We start from the raw sequence: 25,577 nt of genomic DNA on the forward strand, positions 1-25,577 counted from the left end.
ATGAGAACTCTCCTCATATACAGGTTAATTTTTCTGTAAACATAACATTGCTCAAAAAATAAAGCCTGTGAACTAAAAAAAAATAGTTTTGGAGAATTCATAACATAAGACACAGTCATGTGGTGCAGATGTAGAGAATGGACTTGAGGACATGGGGAGGGGGAAGGGTAAGCTGGGACGAAGTGAGAGAGTGGCATGGACATATATACACTACCAAACGTAAAATAGATAGCTAGTGGGAAGCAGCTGCATAGCACAGGGAGATCAGCTTGGTGCTTTGTGACCACCTAGAGGGGTGGGATAGGGAGGGTGGGAGGGAGACGCAAGAGGGAGGAGATATGGGGTTATTTGTATATGTATAGCTGATTCACTTTGTTATAAAGCAGAAACTAACACACCATTGTAAAGCAATTATACTCCAATAGAGATGTTTAAAAAGAAAAATGGAAACAGGAAAGGAAAAAAAAAGACACCGTCATGTGGAAAATTCACCTTATGGAACATCCACTTCGCAATGGTGCTACACAAATACGTGTATTTGTTAAACCAGTTAGAATTAATTGAAAAGCCATTCTTAGCCACATCAACCTTGAAACTATTAGCATAATGCACGGCAAACACAAAATGTCAGGTTCACAATATGTGATTTTATAAGAACTGAAACTCCGGAAAAAGTCATCCCTTACTAGTGAGGGATTTGTTACTCCCACTGGTGGCAATAAGTGGACCAGCGACTGTAGATCAAATATGAACCACAAAGAAAACACCGACAAGCCACACTCTAGAAATTTATTACCAAACTACAACCTATGCACAGACACAGCTAAGCTCATGAAGCTAGGGATGTAGCCGCACAAAATGTAAGGAAAAGCACATTTAATAAATACAATTTGGAAACGTCTTTTTCTTTAAATTAGGTTCAAAATACTGGGAGACAGACACTGAAACAAAAATCTTAACAAAACACTTACAGCACATAGCGATCTCGCTGGACACTGTGTCCGCACAATGTTAACCGAAGGCGACGCCTGCTGCCCTGCTGCCGTGTGAACAGACATGTCACGTGTCCACCTCGGTGTGTTTCCATGAAGTACTTAGGTCCTTGTACAGGAACAGTTAGGTCCCGAGACTTTTAATGCTGTCACATGAGTTTGTATTTATGAAGCTAAGAGAGAACAGGAGGTGTGTTGTGTTTGAAACCACTCCTTGACATGAGGAACATCGAGTGATGAAGCTGTCCCAACAAAGAGGGGAAGACTCACCCAGACATTCTGTAGAGGCTTCACTTGGAATATATGGCTTTCCCAGAGGAAGAACAACAAATATTTTCAAGTGAAATTTCAGTGTTAAAAAAAGTGAGTGAGAGAGGAGAGAGAAGGAAGCGCTTAGACGAACACACAGGTATAGTGGAGATGACTAACTGAATTTCAATATGGTTTCAATTCATTCGCACCTAAAACTAAGCCTGTTTGACTGAGGTAGACTCTGGAAATAACACGTGCAAAGACTCAGGTTTTCCAAAGGGCAATATTTAGTCATTTCAGAGGTTGTAAAACAAAAGTGCATTTTATGATTTTGAACTTAAAATAAAATGGGAGTCCTTTCATAGGAGGAAAACCTCCACATTAATTCCCTACCAAAGTTCCATATGTACAGAAACCTACACACTGCTGGTGACAAAGCAGAATCTAGGTTATTTCTATACATATAAAATAAAATCAATCAACAAAGGAGAAAGGTAAAATAAAAAGAATAAATTTGATGACGTTACCTTAATATTTTTCCTGTTTTTATTAACAAGTCATCTGGAAATTGAGAAATATTCCTAAAGTTAAAGAGTTGTCCGGAGCCAAAAAACCTAATAAAAATTCAAAGAATTATTGTTAATTTGTGAATGTTTAAAAACATATGTGTTATCTTAGGGACTTTATTTTTAAATATCATATAGTTTTCATAAGAGAAAACAATATTAAAAGCAAACGTCCTAAAAAATCAAATAAATAAGTATGAAAAGCCTAATTTAAAGGTATAAATAAGTAAACATAGTAATTATTACAGTTTTTAGCTTTTTCTGCAAAAAAAAAAATAATTAGCAGAGATAAGAATAAAACATTTGGGGTTTAAATATTTGTATTCCCCTAACACGCCCTCCAACTATAATTCCTACCCTTTTCTATTGTGACAGATTCTTAGATTCACATAAATATTATGTACATTGGGCTTCCCTGTTGGCGCAGTGGTTGAGAGTCCGCCTGCCAATGCAGGGGACACGGGTTCATGCCCGGGTCTGGGAAGATCCCACGTGCCGCGGAGCGGCTGGGCCCATGAGCCATGGCCACTGAGCCTGCGCGTCTGGAGCCTGTGCTCCGCAACGGAAGAGGCCACAGCAGTGAGAGGCCCGCGTACCGCAAAAAAAAAATTATGTACATCACAAATTAAGCTGTATGTACAAACTACTACACAATCAAAACCATTATGGAACAGAAGATACAAAACAAATGTTAAAAGAAGGATTACTATTGTTTCTTCATATGGTTAAAGTGGCCCTTTCTTGGAAAAGGCCAACAATTATCCTTAACATTTTATGCCTATCACACAGGAAATACCCTGAGGTGACTTATCATTCACAAAAGAAAAGGAGGAGTGGGAATCTACTATTATGCCAAAAGAGTCAATAATCAAGACAACACAGAAGGAGCCAAAGCCCACATGACAAGCAATACCTGCCTCATCCTTCACTTTACCTCAAGGTTGCTAGGGTAAGGAAAGTGAAACAGAACCGCGTCAACTGGTCTGTGATTCTCATCATGGATACGGCAGTGTAGACAGAAACTTCCAAGGAGGGGATTCAAACAAACTCAAGGTGTTCGAAACCTACAGTACCAACACTTTCTGTTCAGAAGAGTCAGGCTGCATGTAGCAAAGTGAAAGAGTGACACTTATATTGAAAATCTGGGCTGTGTACACACATTTTTCCTGATGTACATGAATGTTTTTTTACGGCAGATTCACCAGACACTTGCTTGCTCACTTTTTGAGTAATTAGTGATTTCAGCCTATGTTTGGACAGTCAAATATCACATCATAAAAACTGCAGTCTCTGGAGCCCAAACGAAACCCCCAGTTAGGCAGCTAGACCACAACATGTTACCTCTTCCAAGCTATCTTGGCATTTTGGGAGGTAGAGGTCCAAGCCCAAAGTGTGTCTGGTCGTTCTGGAATGCCCACACTGCTGCTGACTGAAGATAAAGTCTGTGACGCCATCGTCTATTTTCTACATGGATTACTAGAAGGTTTCGGCCTCCATTAGAGAGCCATTTGTCTGGCACATTCAATTAATATTCATTTCCTTTTAAAAGTAAAGGAATTGTGCAAGCAAAATGTTTGCAGTAAACGTGTAACGCGTTTACATGTTTGCCATAATTGCATGTGTATGTGTTTACAATAAACATGTAGCTTGGGAAATGACAAAAATTGTTCATGAAAACAGCCAAGATCTACAGTAGTCCTGTTGTTCAAGCAAATGGATACCACTTCTAATTTTAAAGCAAATTTAAAGAGAGAAAAACGTTTAAAGCAACTCGCAGGTTACTGTGCCTTCCATTTATAAACTGAAATCGTTTCATTAGTGGGAGCCAGAAGCTACACGGTGTAATTACAGGAAGTGCCCAGTCGGTACTGCACTGCCTGGTCCAACTCTGTGGCCACAGAGCGCCCACCCAAGGGACAGGCACACAGCAGGCAACCAACATGAGCCTACTAAGATGGAGGATTATCTGATCAGATAACTGCGAGACAGAAGTGTAGAAAACTTAGTCCCGACATCACTGTGTTGAAGAACCCCAAACACTCAGGTTTTCAGAGGAATTAAAGGAACCAAATCTTTCTAATTTGATAATACAACAGAAAAAAGAAAATAAAACACAAAAATGCTCTCATTCTGGGTAAGGCAACACAGTCTTGCAATAAAGACAATGCACATACCATGTGCAGGAAAGGTCGGACAGAACGCCCTAGGGATCTCCTCAGGATCCTTTATGGGGTTAATACATACAAAGCATTCACCATCCACTGACAGAGCAAAGTGAGAAACAAGGGAAATAAACACACTGGACTGACTTAACACAGTAAAGATAAGCTCCTAGGAGGCTTGAGTCTCCAAATACTGCTCAACTGATAGTTTTTAAAAAATCAAAATTACCACGTTATTATGCATGAAGAATTCAGAAAAAAATTGAAATGTAAGCCAAGACAAATACATGAAATCTAGCAAAATGGGCTGACTAAACTATGCAAACAAGTTTTGGCAATCAAAACACTAAGGTTTTAACGACTGCCCCTAGGACTTCGGGAAAAAAATAACTTACTGGACGGCAATAGTCTGCAAGATTATCTTAGTGGGATTATTTATTTCTTTATTTTAAAAGTTCATGAATAAAAGGAAAGTTCTCTCATTTCAACTTTTAAGATGAACTAAATCAATTAAAATAAAATCATGATATCTCATGATTTTAACTCTTATAAATCTATGCCTCAGAGGAAAGGGGGGTAATTTAAAGCATTAGATGAATACTGTGGTATATGGTTCTAAGTAGGGGGAAGAAATCTCTTAAGGAAGCTGCTAAGAGTTTAACTGTCAAAAAAGCTATATGTTATTTCTGGTTTTAAACTAGTAGTTGCTGTCCAAAATTGAAAATTCAGGATATCATCAAATACAAATTTTTTAAAGCTTGACTATTAAAGCAGAGGTTGCCCAATCAAAACAGGATAAATGTAATTTTTTAAAATTAACACTAGGCTACTCTACTTGTGACTAGATACATGGCCTCTCCTTTTCTGGCCTCCTTCTACGGTCTAATTTCTGCTGAAAAGAATGGGCATATCATATTTCTAACCTAATCTTAGTGTGCGTACAAGCACTCAACCTAGACAAGGAATGATTCTTAAATGTTCGTTGTTCATTATGCACGATGTTATTTTGTTAATAAACAAGCTGTCTCGAAAGCCATAAAGATTTTGCTTTGTTTGTTTTGCATTAGCCACAAGAGAGTGGACTTGTTTAGAATACCAAAGCATTTATTTAGAATATGAAAGGCAAATTCAGCAAAAAACAATGTTTGAGCTGAGAAAAATCAAGGGTTTATCTGTTGAACATATTGAAAGAAAAGTGAAAACAAACTCAGAAGTCTAGAATGAAAAAGAGCATCTTATGCAAGCATGATGTCCTTTCCACCCTTCCAATGTAAAATACGGCCAGCAAAACAAATACTGAAAACCAGAGAAGCCACTTGGCAAAAGGATTCAAAAACCACAAAGCATGAGGCTATTCCCCCATAAAGCTCAATAAGCGATTAAATAGCTAGTAGAGGGAATGGTGAGGGAAGGGAAGGGAAAATTCAAACTATATAAGAGACTCTAACAGTAGTAGGTGAATTCTAAAGGTTTAACTAGCAGATTCATTATTTAATCCAAAACCATAATTCTTAACAACAAATAATAGATCTGACACAAACCCAGTTTTGATGTTAAAAGCCAACAGATATAGGTCCCTCATGTTCAGAGCAAAGCATAGAAAAAACTAAAAAACAATGAACACTAGTGAGAAACAGAGCTCCCTCTACATCTCCTGTAAACAAGTTTCTACGACAGCACACTGGTTGCTTTCTTCAGCCCCCAATACTCTGGTTAGGGTGTGCAACTATAATGCATGGATACGTGGCTATCAGGCTCTCTATGTAAGCTTTTCTTACTTCTCAAGGATATGTATGTTCTTTTGTGTTTTAAATTTTTCCTTTAAGAGAAAATCTCTCCAATGTAAAGTTCCAAACCTGTTTTTTTAAAAAATTGCTGGAATTTCTTCACATTTTATAAACAAAAATACCAGAAATGAAAGAGCTGACAGAAATTCAAGCAGATCCAAATTCAACCATCCACTTTTCGTATTTCTCCAAGTCTGCAGCAGACACAGACTTAGCAATTTTCTTAAGAGCCAATTCAAAGTCTCCTTTGGTAACAGGCATCTGAAGTTCCTCTTTAGAAAGTGCACGGATCTCTTCTGGACTTAGGCCATTGATTCGTCGTCTCATTGCCATTAAAGAGGCATCCCTAAAAATATACCAAAATCAGTGAATACTTATTGTTGCAAATGTTTTAAACATATTCAACTGTGATCATGTTAAGGGAAAACATTCAAAAGATCATTTTATATGTTTTTACCATGCTGCTCAGAATTTTCCACTTCAGAGACATCCTGAGGGCTCAGGAAAGGTTAAAACAAGATGCAAAGGACTTAAACATAAAAAGTACTGTAATGAATCTTAAAAGTCTAGGCTGGGCTCAGATGGTACTGAATTTTCTTTTCCCCACTTGCTCCTCAAAGACAGCCCAGAAGTCTAGGAAACTGAAGGAGAATTATGAAATACTGAATTGCATACTTGGAAATAAACATACGGCTAATGTTAACATAACTCAAATCTTATACCAGTTTGTCTACAACCTAATTAGAGGAGGTAAAGCCAGGAACCTCTCTCTCTCTGGAGCATGAATATACCTGAATACAGTGGATGTGGAATTCCCTACATGGAATATTTGTGGGCAAGTGAAGAGAGAAAACCTGGCTTCTCTGGATCCTATTTTCAGCTCATTCTGATCACTTGTAAATAATTACGCAGGTTAGGAAGAAGTGTACAACTAGTGCTCACGAAAAAGCTATTAGGCAGCCAAGCCAACCAAAACTTCACATTTTTATACATTTTTCTATGGTAACAGTAGAAGCTATTGTGTATACATTTTTCTATGGTAACAGTAGAAGCTATTGTGAACTTATTGAGTGCCACTAAACTTACACGCGTATAGGACAAATACTCGTGGAAAAAATGAGTAACACAGATGTTATGGTTTTAAGGAAAGGCTACTGATGTCAATTTAAGTATTGTTAGGGAAGTTAAGTACTAAAAACAAATCCTCTTCACTGAGTGATGTGAATTGTCTAAAAGTTATGATGTCACTAAACTGAAAGGGAAATTTTTATATATATATACATATAAAATTGATCACCTTTGTTCATCTGCGTGTAGTAAAATAATGCCAACCAAAACAAAATGATATTATTTTATGTTGATTCAGCTAGTCTCCAATTTAGGGCTAAATTAACCTTAGGTTGTCAAAGCCATTTATGACCAAGTTGGGCAAAACAATTTCTTAAAAATCAAAGGCTCTAAAAGGTGAACTACAGTTGACCCTTGAACAACACGGGGGTTAGGGGTGCAGACCCTTGGCACAGTTGAAAATCCGGGAATAACTTATAGTCAGCCCTCTGAACGAGCGATTCCTCCTTATCCACAGTTCCAGATTCAACCAACCGCAGATCCTGTAGTACTACAGGATGTATTTAGTGAAAAAAATCCACACAGTTCAAACCTGCATCGTTCAAGGGTCAACTGCACACTGACTTTAAGACAAGTCCTCCTGATAAATCCACAACTAATGTCTAACGTCACGGATCATTAACAACAACAAAAAATACCTGCAAACATTAGTTATATCAGCACCAGAATAGCCCTCAATCTTCTCTGCTATATCTTCCAGTTGAATATCAGGATCCAATTCAACCTCACGAAGATTGATTTTCAGAAGCTCAGTTCTTCCTTTTGCTGTTAGAAGATTTTTTTTGTTGTTATTATTAGATGTTTTACTTTACAAATCATTTTGATAAGAAATCACCTATTTAACATTCAGGAAAAGAAAGAGTCTAATGAAAAGAAAAGTCAACAACTGTGAGTCCACTAATATTACTAATTCACTGCATGACTAGTGGAATCATTTAACTTCCTGTGTGCCTTGGCTGTAGTAACTAATAATTGAAACAAAACTCAGAGTTTTCCTAATAGATTGTGAAGATATTTGCTATGAGAACAAAGGGTCTGAGATCCTTTATGAAAAATAAAAACATTAGTATTCAAGCACCAGAAATGCTTTTGTAAAAAAAATATTTAGCCTAGCTTTATGAAACTAGATTGCATGGAGTGTAACTCCTAGGAGTTACTTTGCTCACCTTTTAGTATGACATAGGAAAAGATTTCCAGAACTCTAATCAGTATTTTTTAAAAATCCAGTTTTCTTTTCCTAGCAATCAGCAATTGGCACAAAACGCTTATTAATATATTTTTTACTTGGAGAGCCGGCCCACAGACATTTGCTGTTCCAATATGATTGAAATGTGTATCGAGTAAGCTGAAACAAACAGAATTTTTTAATAACCAATCTTGCTTGCTGTTTCACCATCAGTTTTTGTGACAAATCTGCTTAATATAGCACACTAAGGTAATGCAGAATTAGCCTGGATCCGGCTCTCTACGATTTCCTGATATACAAAATGAAATTTAATTTTCCCAATTTTTATCTTGAAAAATTTTAAATCTTCAGGTAAAAAAAAAAATAGTGAACACTCATTTACCTTTTCTCTAGATTCACCAATTGTCAACATTTTGCCATTATCACTCCCTTGCCCTCTCCTCTCATCCCCACTCTCATTTATGAACTGAGAGCTAGCTATAGGCAACACAACACTTTACCTTGAATTCTTCAGCATGTATCTCCTAAGAACAAAGGCATCCACACAACCATCACACTTAACAGGAAATTTAACATTGGTGCATTGGTCTCATCTAACACACAGTCCAGATTAAAATGTCCGCATTTGTCCCGGGCCTTTATTACTTTCTTAAAAACCATTACACGTTATATTAAAGTTATTGTCTCTCTTTAGTCTTCTTCAAACAGTTCCCCAGTGTTACTTTGTTTTGTCTTTCATGACATTGACAATTCCCCCCCAAATGATCTTACAGAGTTAAGGCATTCCAATGAAGACCCCAACAGGTCTGTTTGTGGAACCTGACAGGCAGATATGAAAATGGTAATGGAAGGAACCAAGAATAACCAAGACACTCAGGAAGAACAATAGCAAGGCAGGAGGAACTGCTCTACTACAAAGCAATAGGATTCAAATCTGTCTAACACTCTTGCAGAGAGAGGCAAGCATATCCGTGACACAGAATGGAGAGCCTAGGAGCAGAGCAGAGCATACGCTACGGACACCTGATTTGTGACACAGGTGGTTCGGGGCAGTAGGAGAAAGGAGGGTCTTTTCGATAAACGATGCCAGAACTGACTACTCACAGAGAAAAAATGGGACTGGGTCATCCTCACCATACATAAAAATCAGTGCCGGATATATTACTGATCTAAACATAAGATGCAAAATTATAAGCATTTTAGAAGACAAAACAGGAATCTATCTTAATGACCTCACAGTAAATATTCTTAAGATACATTAAAAAATCGACTACATGGAAAAAGACGGATAAACTGACCCCATTAAAATTAGGAACGCCTATTCATCGAAAGACACTGTAAAACAGTGAAAACATACAATCTACAGAGTTTGAGAAAATATTTACACCAGATTTAACAAAAAACTTATATCTAGAATATTTAAGGACTTCCTACAAATCAATAAGAAAATGTCAGACCACCTAATAGAAAAATGGACAAAAAACTTGAACAAATATATCACAAAATCAAAATGGCCAATCAATAAAGGAAAAGATGTTCAAATTCTTTACTAATACAGGAAATACAAATTAAACCGCAATAAGCACTGCACACCAAAAGACTGGTACACATTTAAAAGTCTGACAACACCAAGTGATGGAAAACTGTGAAACAACGGGAACTCTCACACGTTGCTGGCTGGGAGGAGTGTAAACTGAAGCAACTGCTCTGGAAGACAGCCTGGATTTATCCACTGATGTTTCAGCTGTGCAACATGACCTAGCAATTCACTGCTAGGATGGAATGCTCCATCCTGGCCTAAAGAAACTTAGGCACTTGCACCATTATACATGCAGAAGAATGTTCATAGCAGTATAAAAGCCTAAAACTGGAAATAATCATAACATCCATCAAAAAATATGATGGATAATTGTGGCATAATCACATAATGGATGTTATGGGCTGAACTGTGTCCCCTGCTAAATTCTTATGTTGAAGCTCTAACCTCTGATACCTCAGAATGTGACTGTATTTGGAGACAGGACCTTTAAAAAGGTAATTAAGGTAAAATGAGTCAGATGGGTGGGCCCTAATCCAATATGACCTAATCCAATATGTATCTTTACAAGAAGACTAGGACACAGAGGCACACAACATGAGGAAAGACCACATGAGGACATTAAAAGAAAATGGCCACCTACAAGCTAAGGAAAGAGGCCCTAGAAGGAAACCAATCCTGCCAACACCATTCATCTTGGACCTGTAGCCTACAAAACTGTGATAAAATAAGTTTCCCTTGTTTAAGTCACCCAGTCTGTGGGTGTACTGTGTTATGGCAGCCCTAGCAAACTAATACAATGCAACAGCACACCGCCACAAACACAAGCTGCCTCTACGCGTCGCAACATGGATGAATCTTAAAAACACACTGAGCAAAATATGCAAGCTACAAATGAACACAATTAATGTGATTCATTTATGTAAAGTTTAAAAGGAGGTAAAACTGTGTGTGGGGATATATTACTAGGTGATAAAATTGTAAGGAAAAACAACAAATTATTTCCCTAGAAGCAGTGACAGTGATTACCAGCAGGAACTGGAAGGGAGTTGTGCCGGGAAGGAACATACTGCGGAGCGCGGAGGCCTGACACTGCTCCACTTCCTGTCCCAGCAGGTGCTTCGATGGTTGTTTGCTTTGCCAATTATTGGATAAATTGGACATTTTAACAGATTTTTTTGTATTTGAGTTATATTTCACTCACACTCACACACACACACACACACACACACACGCTTGAAGTAAGATGGAGCAAAGCAACGCAAAGAGCAGCCAGGGTGAAAAGAGAAGCAGCAAGCAGGCAGGATCTGCGTGTGACTAGAAACTGTGACCTCCAGAATCCCTTCACCTCGGGAGCTCCTATCCTTGACCATCTTCAGCCACAGGCACCCCCCTGCAGTGAGCATGGGTACCCACAGGTGGTGCGGGCCCAGGAAGTCCTCCGCTTAGGTGGTCAGCCAGAGGGGCATGGGAAGAAAGACGGGGAAGGGAGGGAGCTCACAGGGCCACTGCTGCACGAGGCGCTCGTGCTCCAGATGCCGCAGGGAAAGCTCCAAGTTCAGCCCAAGAGCTCCACACACAGCAGGTGGATGTTAGTGAACGAACATCACTTTGCTCTTTCAGTTCCCATGTTAGAACACCACTGTATTTGCAAATCAAAACGTTTTACTGTGGCCAGCCCGAAGAACTTAAAGCATCAAGTTTAATATAACGCATTCGCCCCCAGAAGCAAAGTTCTTTTTTTTTTTTTTTTTTTTTTGTGGTACGTGGGCCTCTCACTGTTGTGGCCTCTCCCGTTGTGGAGCACAGGCTCTGGACATGCAGGCTCAGTGGCCATGGCTCATGGGCCCAGCTGCTCCGCGGCATGTGGGATCCCCCCGGACCGGGTCACGAACCCGTGTCCCCTGCATCGGCAGGCGGACTCCCAACCACTGCCCCACCAGGGAAGCCCGAAGCAAAGTTCTTGACAGTCGACTTAAATGAACTTTGGAGCATAAAGCTGCTCATAAGTGAGGGCTGGTGGGACTGAAGCTTAGTAGGAAGCATCCTCCTCTTCCCTAGTAACTATGATTTGGAAAAGATAACTTTTAATACTGGTTGTATCAATGATTTGTCAGAAGATTCTAAGCAGGATTTATCATCTCTATAAAACTCAATTAATGATATGTAATAAGCTTGTGAAAGGATTTAACGAGGGGTTAATGTGTTAACAACAGTATAAAGAACTGCCAATGCTACATAACCAAGTTAATACACATTTGAAATTTAAATAAACACTGTTAGATGGATCACACAACTTCTTCTTGAGTACTGGAGGCAGTCCAGCACGACTGATAAGGAGTGTGTGCTGTGGGGCCGGATGGCCGGGGTGCACATCCCTGCTCTGCCGCACCGGGCAGGATACCTAACTGCTCGGGGCCTCAGTTTCTCATAAGTAAAGATAAGAACAGAATCTACCTCACAAGCCTGATGTGAGGGTTAAATGAGCTAATACACGTAAAGCCCAGTCCACAGGCAGCGCTCAGTAAATGGCAGTCGCCCCATCACGCACACCACCTTCAGTCAATCAACAAACAGGATTAGCAGGAGACAGAGAAAAGCCAGATTCCTTCTATTAAGGACCACCTGGGGGTTAGACAGCACAGAGGAAACACCCAGGGGAGTGAAGTCCACACGGGGAGAGAGACCACGGCAAAGAAGACTTCACAGAATTGGTATGCTTTCATGTCGACTTTGAAAAATCAATAAAATTTAAATACAAAGGAAGAGGGAGAACAATCTGGGAAATGAGAGCACCATAAATTATGACATGGAAGCAGGAAGAAGCACGAATGAAAGAAAAGGTAAGTAGAAAAGTACAACACAGTATTAAGAAATGCAAATAGACACAAATAGGATAGATAAGGTACGAACTTACAGTTTAAAAAAAAAGTACTCTGACCCTGATGGGATAGGAAATAAGAATCACTCAGAGTCTAAGAGACTCTGTGATGCCTTGGTGGTTTAGGGAGGTTAGCCTAAAAGCAAAACAACTAAATGAAGGGGCTGGAGAAAGGAGTTCATTAGGCTGAGCAGTGGTTGCTGCCATAATGCAGATGCATAAAGTAAGAAGAGACTTGGTACAAGGCCAAGCTCCACCCGTGCCTGTTACCTGACTTCTTCCATCTGTTGACTACCGCACATTGTATTTACCAACATGGTGCAAGAGCCTCTCCTCCCACACACGCTTCTACAATGGGGCCTTCCACTCCTCCACCCAGAGGTAGTCTGATTCCCCTCCTCTTGAAAATGGGTGGGCTTGTAAATGCTTCAACCCAGAGTACAGCAGAGGTGACATTACGTGACCCCCAAGGCTAGGTCATAAGAAGCAATGCACCTTCCACCTTTCCCAGTGGAACAATCACACCTGGGGCCCTGACCTACCACGTATGAAATGTGACAAGCTGAGGCCACCATGCCTGAGGAAGCCCAGGCCACATGGAATAACCCCAAGTAACACAGAGGTGCTCCAGAAAGACAGCCCCACCTGAGGCCCCAGGCCTCAGCCACCAGGTATGTGCGTGAAGACACTCCAGATGATGCCAGGCTCCAGATGTGGAGTCACCCTCAGCTGCTGATCTTCCAGTTGTGACCCAGAATTCATGGAACAGACACAAACCATCCCTGTGGTGCCCTATCTGAATTCCTGATCCCAGAATCTGTGAGCAAAAGAAGACTGTTTGGAATGGTATGTTAAACAGCAAGAGTAACTGATACACTGACTTTTCTTGCCATCAAGTTCTAATTGCCTCGCAATCTTAAAGAAATCTGCATATTTATGTAAATTACATAACTTACAATATGCCTTTTTGGGTGGCTTTCCTTGTTTTATCTATTTTCATTCTTATACTTCTTGCCTTTTCCAACTAAAAATTGCTTTTCATGGTTGCTTTTGTTCATAAAATGTCCTTCAATTTTTTTACTTTAATATAATCTACTTTTCTTTCCATTAATTTTACCCTAGATTTCCAAATCATTCTTTCAGTTCTCTCATCTTTCCAAATTTTCTTTATAGTTCTGTCTCTTCCAGACCCTTTTATCTCACCAGATGCTCCGGCCACAACAGCTGTCCGTTCACTTTCAAGCAACCATGCCTTTGTTTCTGTTCTTCTCTATGGAAATTCAGTGAAAATGCAACTTCCTCCATGAAGTCTCCCCTAAGCACCTCAGTCAGAATTTACTATTCCACGTTTCCACCCCAAAAGTACTATGGGCAACTCCAGTATCACATGCTCCCTCGCTTCCCTGCTGTTAGGGTAGGTGTATGCCCCCTTCCAACCACACGGTGAGTTCTCTAAGGACAAGGATTGTACACTTTATATTCCCACAGTACCTAATAAAAGTCTTTCAGATAGCAAAGAGCTAAATAAACACCTGTGAAATTAATTAACACAGATAAAAGAAGACGTTAGAAAGGGTGGAGTTCTAATTATGATTATTTGTTTGGGAGCCCTTTAGGAGAAAGCAATTTCTCAAGTTCTATGGTCATGAGGTACACACATTCAGACCAGTAATGAGCAAAGAGAAGCACCTAAAAGTCATTACCTATAATGACTATTACCTTTACCATTACCTATAACATAACCTTTTCATAAAGGAAAACAAGTTTAGAAAAAATCCCAATAGTCAGCCAGGTCTATGTTCTTCTCCAATATTTCAAAGAAAGCTGAATTCCTATCTTCGTACCATAAAGTATATCTTTCTCCTCAACCCAAGCTTTCCTCAGCGGTTTATAAAATTCCTATCATCAATTATTTTTCTGTCTGTTATAGTGAATTAAAGTTCAAAGTACAAAAGCTCAAATGATGTCAATTCAAGTAGTAAAGCTTTTAGTTTCCCCATCAGTATTAATTTTTTATTTATAATCATTGTGCACAATAGAAAAATTAAAAGATTTCATATAAATATTCTAGGTGTCATACACATATTTTGTTTAGAAAGCAAGGAAGAAGAGAAAAAAGGGGGAAAGAGAAAGGGAAGAAATTTATTAAATCGGGAGTGATAATAAACCACTCAAATTTCAAATCTTCATGTGACTAATAGAAGAGCAAGGCAGACACTAAGGAGCTGCTTCTGGGAGAAGTAATATTTCAGGACAGTTTAAATCACTTACATTATTGCTTTAAATAAGTTTATTATTCTGTAAGCTCAATTAGTAAGTTAAGCATTATTTTAAGAAATTTTTTTCTGTTTAAGTAATGATATTATTAGAATTAACAGAATATGTAGTAGCAGCCAGGAAAGACAATACAAGATGTAATCTGTGAACTAGAAATCTACCAATTATTTATATACACCCTTGAGATCTAGTTGCAAAAGTGAATAAGGAATATTACAATAATTAAGTTTCAAAAGTCATAGGGGAGGCTATGACTTCTGGCCATCATTAAAAAAAAAGTGGTATCAGACTTATCCTTCTATGGTAAACAACTATTAAAATATAACAGGCAACTGTTTTCATGCATTAGTCAACAGACAGTAAAGAACTGCAAAGTGACTTTTTAAGTTCTGTCCATAATTTGAGTGCCTGCCAGAACAAATCTCAACACCGTTTAAAAGAAAACAACATAATCCAGACTCTCTAAAATGTAGAGCATACAATAAAAATTACTGAATGTGTGAAGAAACAGAAAAATGTGACCCATACACGAACAATTTTTTAAATAGCAAATAGAAACAGATGTTCCGCACGTTAGAATTAGCTGACAAAAACTATAAAGTAGTATATCAATTACCTATTTCAGAACAGCATATTATACTAAAACTTAGTGGCTTAAAACAACAAGTTATTACCCTCACGGTTTCTGTGCATCAGGAGTTTGGGAGCAGTTTAGCTAGAAAATTCTAGTTTAGGGTCTGTGATGGTTAATTTTATGTGTCAACATGGCTGGGCCACAGTGCCCAGATATCTGTTCAAACATTATTCTAGATGTTTCTGTGAGGGTGTTTTTGGATGAAATTAATATTTAAGTTGCTGGACGCTGAGTACAGCAGACTGTGCTCCATAATGTGGGTGGGCCTCAATCTATCAGCTGAAGGCCTGAACAGAACAAAAGAGGTCCCCAGAGCAAGAGGAATTTCTGTCAGCAGATGGCCTTCAGATAAAAAGGTTTAATCCTTTTTATGATCTAGCCTTGGAAGTCATATGGCATCACTTCTGCCATATTCTTTTCCTTAGAAGCAAATCACTAAGTCCAATCCATTTTCAAGAGGAGGGGAATTAAGCTCCACCTTTTGGAGAGAAACATCTCAAAGAATTAAAGGAAAATATACAGAAAATCAATGATCAGATGAGGAATCCCAGCAAAGCAACGGAAACTATAAAAAAGAAAACAACAAAACAGAAATGCTAGATTTGCAAAATGTCAATACATGTGAAATGAAAAATTCACTGGACAGGATTAAAAGCAGATTGGCGATGGCAGAAGAAAACAGTGTCAGTGAACGTGAAGACAAGTGAACAGAAACTACCAACCTGAGGAATAGAAAGAAAAAAGATTGAAAAAAAATTGTTAACAGAGTCCCGGTGATCTGTGCAGCAATATCAGAAAGTCCAACACACATGCAGGATAAATAAAAGGAAAACCCCACAGAGGTACATCATAGTCAAACTGCTGAAAAACAATGATAAATAGAATATTTAAAAAGTCAACTGTAGAGGACAAACACTCAAGAAAATACCAGCTTGTTTTCTATAGTTAAACATATACTCACAGGTATTTATCCAAGAGAAATGAAAACACATGTCTACACAAAGAACTGAACATGAATGTTTATAGCAACTTTACTTATAACAGTCCCAAACTAGAAATTATCTAAATATCCATCAATAAGAGAATAGATAAATAATCTGTGGTACGGTCATATAACAGAATACTACTCACCAATAAAAAACAATAACATCGATGAATCCCAAAATAATCATGCTGAGTGAAAAAAGCCAGTCACAAAATAATACATACTGTATGATCCTATTTATGTGAAATTCAAAACAATCTATAGTGACAAAAATCAGATCAGTGGTTGCCTGAGGTGGGAAGTGTTTCGGGGAGAGAAGAATGGACTGCAAAGGGGCACAAGAAATCCTTTCAGGATGAAAGATATGCTCTGCATCTTGATTGTGGTGTGTTTCATGGCTGTATGCAATTGTCAAACTCATCAAATTTTATGTGGATAAAGCTTATTATATATAAATTATTCCTCAATAAAGCTGAATTTAAAAAAATAACCAGAGGGAAAACGATATATTACATACAATGATAGGAATGGCAGCTGACCTCACATGCAAAAAACAATGGAGGCCAGAAGATTATAGAATGATATCTTTATAAGCACTGAGAGAAAAAAAACAAAACAAAAAACAAACAAAAAGCCCTCTTCCAACCCAGAATTATTTATCAGTCAAAAACAACCTTCAGAAATAAGAGTGAAATAAAGACATTTCAGAAAACAAAAACTGAATTTGATGCTAGCAGACCTTAACTACTAAATGAAGTTGTTTAGACAAATGAGAGACGGACCCAGCTGGAAACTTGAACCTTAAAAAGGAAAGCAGAGCAGTGGATGCTAAATATGTAGGTAAACAGAAAAGACTACTGTTTGTGCTCCTCTTAATTTAAGTTTGCACTGACAATTTAAGCCCATTATATGTTTGGATTTACAATGTATGCAGATGTAAAATACATGACAAAATAGCACAAAGGCTGGGGGAGGCAAATGGTTCTTACATTTTACATGAAGTGGTACAATATTAGCTCTACAGTGACTGTAATAAGTTACAGATGCATATTGTAAATCCCTAGAGTAACTGCTAAAAAATACACAGTTAAGTATAGCTAAAAGCCAATAAGGAAATTAAAATGGATACTAAAAAAGAGTCAACTATTAAGAGAAATTAAGAAAGTTCGTTACAGAGTAACGAACAAACAAAAGGGACAAATAGCAAAATGGCAGACTTAAACATAACCATGTCAATAATTACATTATATTTCAATGGACAAAATACTGCAATTAAAAAGCAAAGATAAACTATACAAATAGTAAGACCCAATTATATGCTGTCTACAAGAACTGCACTGCAAATACAAACATGTACAAGGTGAAAATTAAAGGAAGGAAGCAGATATATCATGCAAACAGTAGCAAAACAAAGATGGTGAGGCTATATTAATATCAAAGTAAACATCAAGTCAAAGGATTTAATCAGAGAGGAAGAGATGTTTCATAAAGGTAGAAGAATCAAGAAGATATAACAATGATAACTGTTTATGTACCTAATGACAGAACTTCAAACTGCATGAAGCAAAAATTTACAGAATTAAAGTGAAAAATAAACAAATTCACAATCATACTTAAAAAGTTTAACCACCCACTCTCAATAATTGATAGAAAAAAACAGAGCAAAAAATCATTAAGGATCTAGAAGATTTAAACAATACTATCACAACAACTTGATCTAACTGACATTTATGGAATATTGTCTCAACAAGTGCAGAATAAATATTCTATTCAACTGCAGCTGAAACATTCAGCAAGATACACTATATGCTGAATCATAAAATCTCAACAAAATTCAAAAACTGACATCTTACAGAGTAGTTCTTAATTATAGTGGAATTAAATTAGAAATCAACAACAACAAGACATCTAGAAAATCCTCAAATATTTGGATACTAAACCACATACTTCTTTTTTTTTTTCTTCAGCCTTGCCTCACGGCTTGTGGGATCTTATCTCCCCAACCAGGGATTGAACCCGGGCCCTCAGCAGTGAGAGGACAGAGTACTAACCACTGGACCGCCACGGAATTCCCTAAACCACATACTTCTAAATAACTCAAGAGTCAAAGAAAAAAAGAAAAAGGAAAAATTTTAAATATTTCTAATTGAATAGTAAAGAAAATATAACAAAATTTGTGGGATGAAGCCAAAGCAGTGCTTTAAGAGAAATACAACCTTAAATGTTTATATTAAAAGAAAAAGAACAAAGGTTTAAAATCAACAGTCTAAGTTTCTAACTTCATAAAAAAAGAGAAAATTAAACTCAGGAGTATAAGGGAGAAATAAGAAGAGATAAAAATCAATGAAATACAAAACAGAACATTAACAAAGCAAGAAGTTGGTTCTTTGAAAAGATTAATAACACTGATAAATGTCTAGCAAGAATGATCAAGAACAACAGGGATAAAACACAAATTGCCTCTTCTAGGAATGAAAATTGAGCCATTATTATAGATCATATAGACGAAACAGAAATTAAGGTGTGTGGATTTGTACTGTGTCAACTTCAGTGAAGTTAGAATTTCACTTCTCAGAATTCTCTTCATTACATAGTTCTGGGTTAGTGGGGACCACATCAGTCATTATGGACAAGATGTGAAAGGCAGAACTGAAATCAACTCAGAAAGTTAGTTCAGGGCATGAAGAGCATTTGCAGTTGAGGCCTATTGTCACTTGCCTGCCGGCTCATCTTTTTAGTGAGGGGCAGCACCTGGGCCTCCAACTCTTTCCAGCTCCTGTCAGATTTCCTCCTTCAGCTTGACTCCTAAGCCAGGTGTACCTTGAGTACTGTTACAAAGAGTGCCAGCTTCTTCTAAAGGACACCCCAATCATCAAAGTTGTAACTCTTAGAGGCAATGAGAGCCCAGTGTGGGTTCCAGTCTATCCTCATGAGTTCCAGCTCATCCCCACAGGTTACAGTTTGTTCTTGTTTCCACCATTGCATCTTCTCTTCCTACTGCCCTCCCTACTGACTTCAGCCTCCAGAACCAGACATGAAATCAACAGCCTCACATAAACCATTTAGTCAGCTTCCATGTTTGTATTAGGTCAAATCCCAATAAACCTGACAACCTAGAGGAAAGGGACACATTTTTTGAAAAACACAAACTACCAAAGCCTACTCAATGAAAAATAGATAACCTGACAGGATAACCCTATATCTAATTTTTTTTTAATCAATGGAACAGAACAGAGAATTCAGAAATAGACCCACATATATGCAGCAAAATAATTTTCAACAAAGGTGCCAAAGTAACTCAATGGAAAAATAAAACTCCTTTTAACAAGTGATGCTAGAACAACTCAATACACATATGAAAAAAATGAAACTCAACCCCCAATTGACACATATACAAAAAATTAATTCAATATGGATCACAGATCTAACTCTAATTTCTAAAGGAAAATATAGGAGAAAACCTTTGACTTCTTGTGGTAAGCAAAGATTTCTTAAGATACAAAAAGCACTATCCATAAAAGAAAAACCTGACAAGAGGACTTAATCAAAATTAACACTTCTGCTTATCAAAAGACACCATAAAGAAAATTGAAAGGCAAACCACAAACTGAAAGAAAATAAGGCATTTCACACTTACTAGAATGACTAAAATTAAAATACTGGCGATACCAAATGTTGGCAAAAATATGGAAGTATTGGAATTCTCATTCATTGATGGTGAGAGTATAAAATGGTACAACCACTTAGGAAAATGGTTTGAGCATTATAAAGTTAAACACACACCTACCCTATGATCCACCTATTCTCTTCTTATCTATATTACCCAAAAGAATTGAAAATACTCATCTATAAAAAGATCTATACAAAAATATTTATAGCTTCATTCATAATAGCCAAAAACTAGAAATAACTCAAATGTCCATCAAAAAGAGAATAAACAAATTGTCATGTAATCACATCACAAATAAACTACTGATACATGTAACCACATGGATGAATTTCAGAAACATTATGTTGTGTGGAAGTAGCCAGATGCACAAGAGTACATATGTCATGATTCCATTTATATGAAGTTTAGTAATAGGTAAAACTAATCTATGGTGTTAAAAATCAGGAAGGTGAATGACTGTTAGGGGTTTGAGTCAACTGGTAGGGGCACAGAGAAACTTTCTGAGGTGAAAGAAATGTCCACATTGTGAGTAGGGTACTGATTAAACAAGAGTATTCATTTGTCAAAACTCATCAAACTGTAAACTTAAGATTTGTACATTTCACACTGTACGTAAATTTTATCTCAATATAAAAAGAAAAAACTCACTTATGAAAATGTCAACATTCATCAACAGAATGAAATATTTTTTCAAAGCAGCATACTTCAAAAAAGATCCCAAGAGAACTTTATTTTTAATCACTGAAGTTTTTTTTCATTATAAAAATGTTTTTAAATTTTCACATTCTTATCAACGTACATTGTTTTTTGTAGTACAGGGACAAAAACTTGTATCACGTAAGATTTTTTTTTTTTTTTTTTTTTTGCGGTACGCGGGCCTCTCACCGCTGTGGCCTCTCCCGCTGCGGAGCACAGGCTCTGGACGCGCAGGCCCAGTGGCCATGGCCCACAGGCCCAGCCGCTCCGCGGCATGTGGGATCCTCCCGGACCGGGGCACGAACCCGCATCCCCTGCATCGGCAGGCGGACTCTCAACCACTGCACCACCAGGGAAGCCCCACATAAGTTTTAATGAAGACTCAAGTTTAAAATTAAAACTTAGGGACTTCCCTTGGTGGCACAGTGGTTGAGAATCCGCCTGCCAATGCAAGGGACATGGGGTTCGATCCCTGGTCGGGGAAGATCCCACATGCCGTGGAGCAGCTAAGCCCGTGCACCACACTACTGAGCCTGCGCTCTAGAGCCCATGAGCCACAACTACTGTGGTCTTGGCACCACATGCCACAACTACTGAGCCCACACGCCACAACTACTAAAGCCTGTGTGCTCTAGGGCCCACTTGCCACAACTACTGAGCCCGTGTGCTGCAACTACTGAAGCCCACGCACCTAGAGCCTGTGCTCTGCAACGAGAGAAGCCACCACAATGAGAAGACCGCACACCACAACGAAGAGTAGCCCCCGCTTGCCAAAACTAGAGAAAGCCTGCGCGCAGCAACGAAGACCCAACACAGCCAAAAAAATAAATTAATTAAAAATAAATAAATAAAAGTAAAACTTAGATGTCCTATCAACTTATTAACACAACCACTCCTCTGAATGTAAGAAACTTCAGCAGAGTACTGAGGCCTCTGTTTCCATAAATAACAAATGGGTTTTGTGATGCTATAAACGTCTTTAAGCAGAATGCCAAGGGAATAAAGACCTACAGAAATAGAAAAATGTAACAGAGAGTAAAAGAAAGATCAAAATATAGTAAAAGGAAGGCATCATACCTGTTGGGAGAGGTATATATATCCTTTTTTCTAATCTCCTTCGCAATGCTTCATCAATGTCCCATGGGAAATTAGTAGCAGCCAATACCATAACCATTTTGGAAGGATCGTCATTCTCTAAAGCTCCTCCAACTCCTATATACAGTAAGTGGGAAAGAAGAGTGTTTTTCTTACAGTCCTTTATTCTTTCATTCAACTAACATTTCTAAGCATCGGCCACAGGCTTGGTGGTAGAGGCTCAATGACGAACATGATGCAGTTCTTCTGACCTCTGCATGGTGTCAGAACCAGACAAATCAACAGATAACTACAGAACAAGTACAACACAGTCACTCTAGTCTCTCATATTACACTTTAACAGAAATTAAGACAGTTAACTCATTGAGGGAAGGAACTCCTGGTACTACATTATTTTATGTATCTTATAGTGCCTGGCACTGTATGCAACACACGTTTTAAGTATTCCATTAGTATCTATGGTTGGTGGATAACCACAGCTATTTTAAAACAATGCACTGTGGATATACATACATACATACATATATATACTTTTTTTTTTAACACACTTTATGTTTTCTCACAATTTGCTTAAATAGCCTCCTATTCACCATACAACTACCAGAGTGATATATCTCTAAAAAGTAGCTCTGGGCCCATCACTCTCTTCCTCCAGTGGCTCCCCAAAGCCTTTTCTTCTTTGTCTGAATAACTTCTACCGATATTTCAGAGCCCAAGTCAGCTATTCCCTTCTACGACTCCCTTAGTCCGGGCGGTGCCTCTCGTGCTATGTTTTCACTAAACCCAGAACTCATAATGTATTGCAATTGTCTGTGAGGTGCCTGCTTCTCAACTAGGTCAGTGGTTCTCAAAACTTTTGGCCCCAGAATCCTTTTTATGCCCGTAAAGACTACTGACCTCCAAAGAGCTTTTGTGTGCATGTAGTGTATCAACATTTATTATTAAAAACTAAAAATGAGACTTGTGAGAGAATGAAAGTGAAAAAGGTAAATAACATCTTGATATTACTATGAAAATAGTTTGGCCTTTGCACACCTTTTAAAAGAGTCTTAAAGACCCCCGGGACCCTGAGCCACATCTCTAAAGGCTTTGCTCTAAATAGTAAGCTCCTTGAAGGCCACCACACTCCTTTTCTTTTTAACCTCAGAACCTGAGATGGTGCAAGTAAGCAATAGATGCTTTTTGAGTGCATGAACAAATGTACAAATGCGTGGATGAACAAATGATCACAAATACGTTCAGCTGCCTTCTAGTCCGGTCGTTGAGAATTTCCAAGTATGAATCTACACAAAATTCAAAAAGGGACCAAAACAGTTTAGAGACAGTAATTAAATATCAATTACCATCCATCTGAATGAGTAGCTCAGACTTGACCCTGCGACTTGCCTCATGCTCATCAGAGGTTCCTCTTCGACTGCAGATAGAATCTATCTCATCAATGAAGATGGTGGTGGGGGCATAAAACCTAGCCTTTGTGAAAATAGTTTAAAGAAATCATTTAGTGACCTCCTGAAATAATCTGAAGTTTTTAAAAGACATTTCCTCCGACTAAAACAATGGTGAAAAAGAGCAGAAATTTCTCACTGCTTTAATGCCATCACTTGCTTATAGACAGAGGTTAAATTAATCAATCATATCAGAAACAGAAAAATTTCTAAACATAAAAGATAAGTTATATGGTTGGTGAAGTCAGGTGACAGATACACGAGGATTCACGGTACTATTCTTTCTACTTTTGTGTTTGAAAATTTCCATAATACAAAAAGTTTCTAAAGATAAATCACCAATCTATCCTCAAATATGCAGTCTTAAGTAGCTACTGCAAACTACTTTGAAAAAGGAACAAACTTTAATGATAGATCAATTTCTGATTTTCAAAATATATGTTAAAATATACTTCTGCTCACCAGCTCATTAGAGATCCAGAAATATCAGTCAAACCACACACATTTCCAAAGTCTCTTCTACCCGCACCGGACGGGATGCCAAAGGGCTTTTACTTCAGAGAGGAAGGTACGCTGAAGACACATCAACCACTCCACAAAACCCACCGCCCCGTGTCTTATTAGCGTGTCAAGAACTGTGAAACTATAAGTACAGTTGCCCTTTCTTAAATGGATCCCTGGGTAAACGGATCTAGATTAAAGGGATACCATGTGCCTACACAAACAGTGCTTTGAAATCCGAATATAACACCACTCACCATTTCAAACAACAGACGAACTAACTTCTCAGATTCCCCTCTGTATTTCGACGTCAGCGTGGAAGACGAGACGTTGAAGAATGTTGTGCCACACTCAGTGGCGACAGCTTTAGCCAGCATGGTCTTACCAGTGCCTGGGGGCCCGGCCATCAGCACGCCCTGAAATTCCAAAGGACACACGAAATGACTTATCAGATTAATGTGCTTTCTAATAGAATATCAGCAACTATTAATGTACACGAAACCCTTCCCATCAAAAGATAAGCTCAACTGCCACAGTAAACTCATGGCGCATTGGGCACGAATATCATTTCACAGACAGAAAAAGCAAAAATGAAGAATGGTTTCACAAAAGGTCTCAAATCAGAGGTACTCAGAGATGGGCTAACAAAGGGCCTAGACAACAAGGAATCTCCTGGTACATTTAGAAAGAGCCCACCGATTTTACTGAACCTGGCAGAAGACAAATGTGTATGGTCTTGAGCACCGCTTAAGAGTGACTGCTCTGTTTAAGCAATGAAAATAAGATGACATTCTCTACCACATGGAGCAGATTATATATCCCTCGCCCTCCTAAGGTACAAAACCTATCTTCAACAACACACTTACAATATACACTTTGAATCAGAAATAAAGATCCATTCATCAGTTAATAAATAAGGTAGCTAAAATCTAGTGGTGATTCAAACATAATCAAGTTAGCTAGCCTTTTATCAGTTTAACTGTGCCAGGCAGTTAAGAGTTTACATAAAACAGTGTTAGTAAGGAAAAAGCCACTACATAGACTAAAATATAAATTTTACTTACTTCTCACCTTTGAAACAAACAGAAAAACGTTCCATAAAAATAAATCAATGAGGAGTAAAAATTATCCAAGAACACCGATCCTCTAGTCTTGCAGACTAATGGATTTTTAAATACTTATTATTTTCTTCTAACACTTTTAATGAGAGTTCAGATATATAGTTAACACTACATTTCTTTTGCATGATAGTTCGTGATCTTAAGAGGAATTTGGAGCCATTTGTTAATTTAATTCAATTAGCTTTGGGGGGTTTAAACTTTGAAAACTATGTGCATATCAAAGTTTCATAAACTCTAAATTCAGAAACCGTCCAAACGCTCTTCTAGCTATAGCATTTTGATACCCAGGACAACCAGGGATCACTAGGATTTGAAACGCTAGTTTTACAAGAAAAATTTTTGCTTTGCCAGAAGCCTTTATACATGAGATTGATATTTTGAAAACTGTAAAGACAACTAATGGTATTGGCACAGCTACAGAAAAGTTTCTGTTTCTCTTTCCACCATCCCCTCTCAATGCCCTCTCAGTTCCTGTAATGTCATTAATGTGGTCATGTCCAGCAGGAGATAATTTCCAGGGTTAGCGTCTGTGCGCAGACACAGCTCATAGATGCAGTACAGCGTTTATAAATTTCCCCTCCTCATGACATTACCCTGTCAATTATCTCCTCTATTTCCTGTATCTCCTCCTCTGTGGGCTCTATTTATTTAAAAAATAAAAT

General features: G+C 38.1%; 1 protein-coding gene across 9 annotated transcripts in view; it reads right to left on the bottom strand.

The window, feature by feature from the left end:
• Nucleotides 1–692: 692 nt before the first annotated feature.
• KATNAL1 (katanin catalytic subunit A1 like 1) overlaps nucleotides 693–25,577 on the bottom strand; it is a 76,723-nt gene continuing 51,838 nt past the window's right edge. For 7 of the 9 annotated variants that reach the window (XM_059995955.1, XM_059995954.1, XM_059995962.1 and 4 more), the window contains 5 exons: nucleotides 24,052–24,210; nucleotides 23,192–23,318; nucleotides 21,831–21,965; nucleotides 7,526–7,652; nucleotides 1,885–6,105 (listed from right to left, as the gene is read on the bottom strand). In XM_059995955.1, the coding sequence (XP_059851938.1) occupies nucleotides 5,907–6,105; nucleotides 7,526–7,652; nucleotides 21,831–21,965; nucleotides 23,192–23,318; nucleotides 24,052–24,210 (747 nt within the window). In that variant the 3' untranslated portion in view covers nucleotides 1,885–5,906. Of the gene's footprint in view, nucleotides 1,166–1,771; nucleotides 1,859–1,884; nucleotides 6,106–7,525; nucleotides 7,653–21,830; nucleotides 21,966–23,191; nucleotides 23,319–24,051; nucleotides 24,211–25,577 lie in introns of those variants that run through there. The other 2 variants (XM_069540029.1, XM_069540030.1) reach the window with 2 other exon arrangements.

Source organism: Delphinus delphis, chromosome 18, assembly GCF_949987515.2.
Source record: "Delphinus delphis chromosome 18, mDelDel1.2, whole genome shotgun sequence".
Classification (NCBI taxonomy): Eukaryota; Metazoa; Chordata; class Mammalia; order Artiodactyla; family Delphinidae; genus Delphinus; species Delphinus delphis.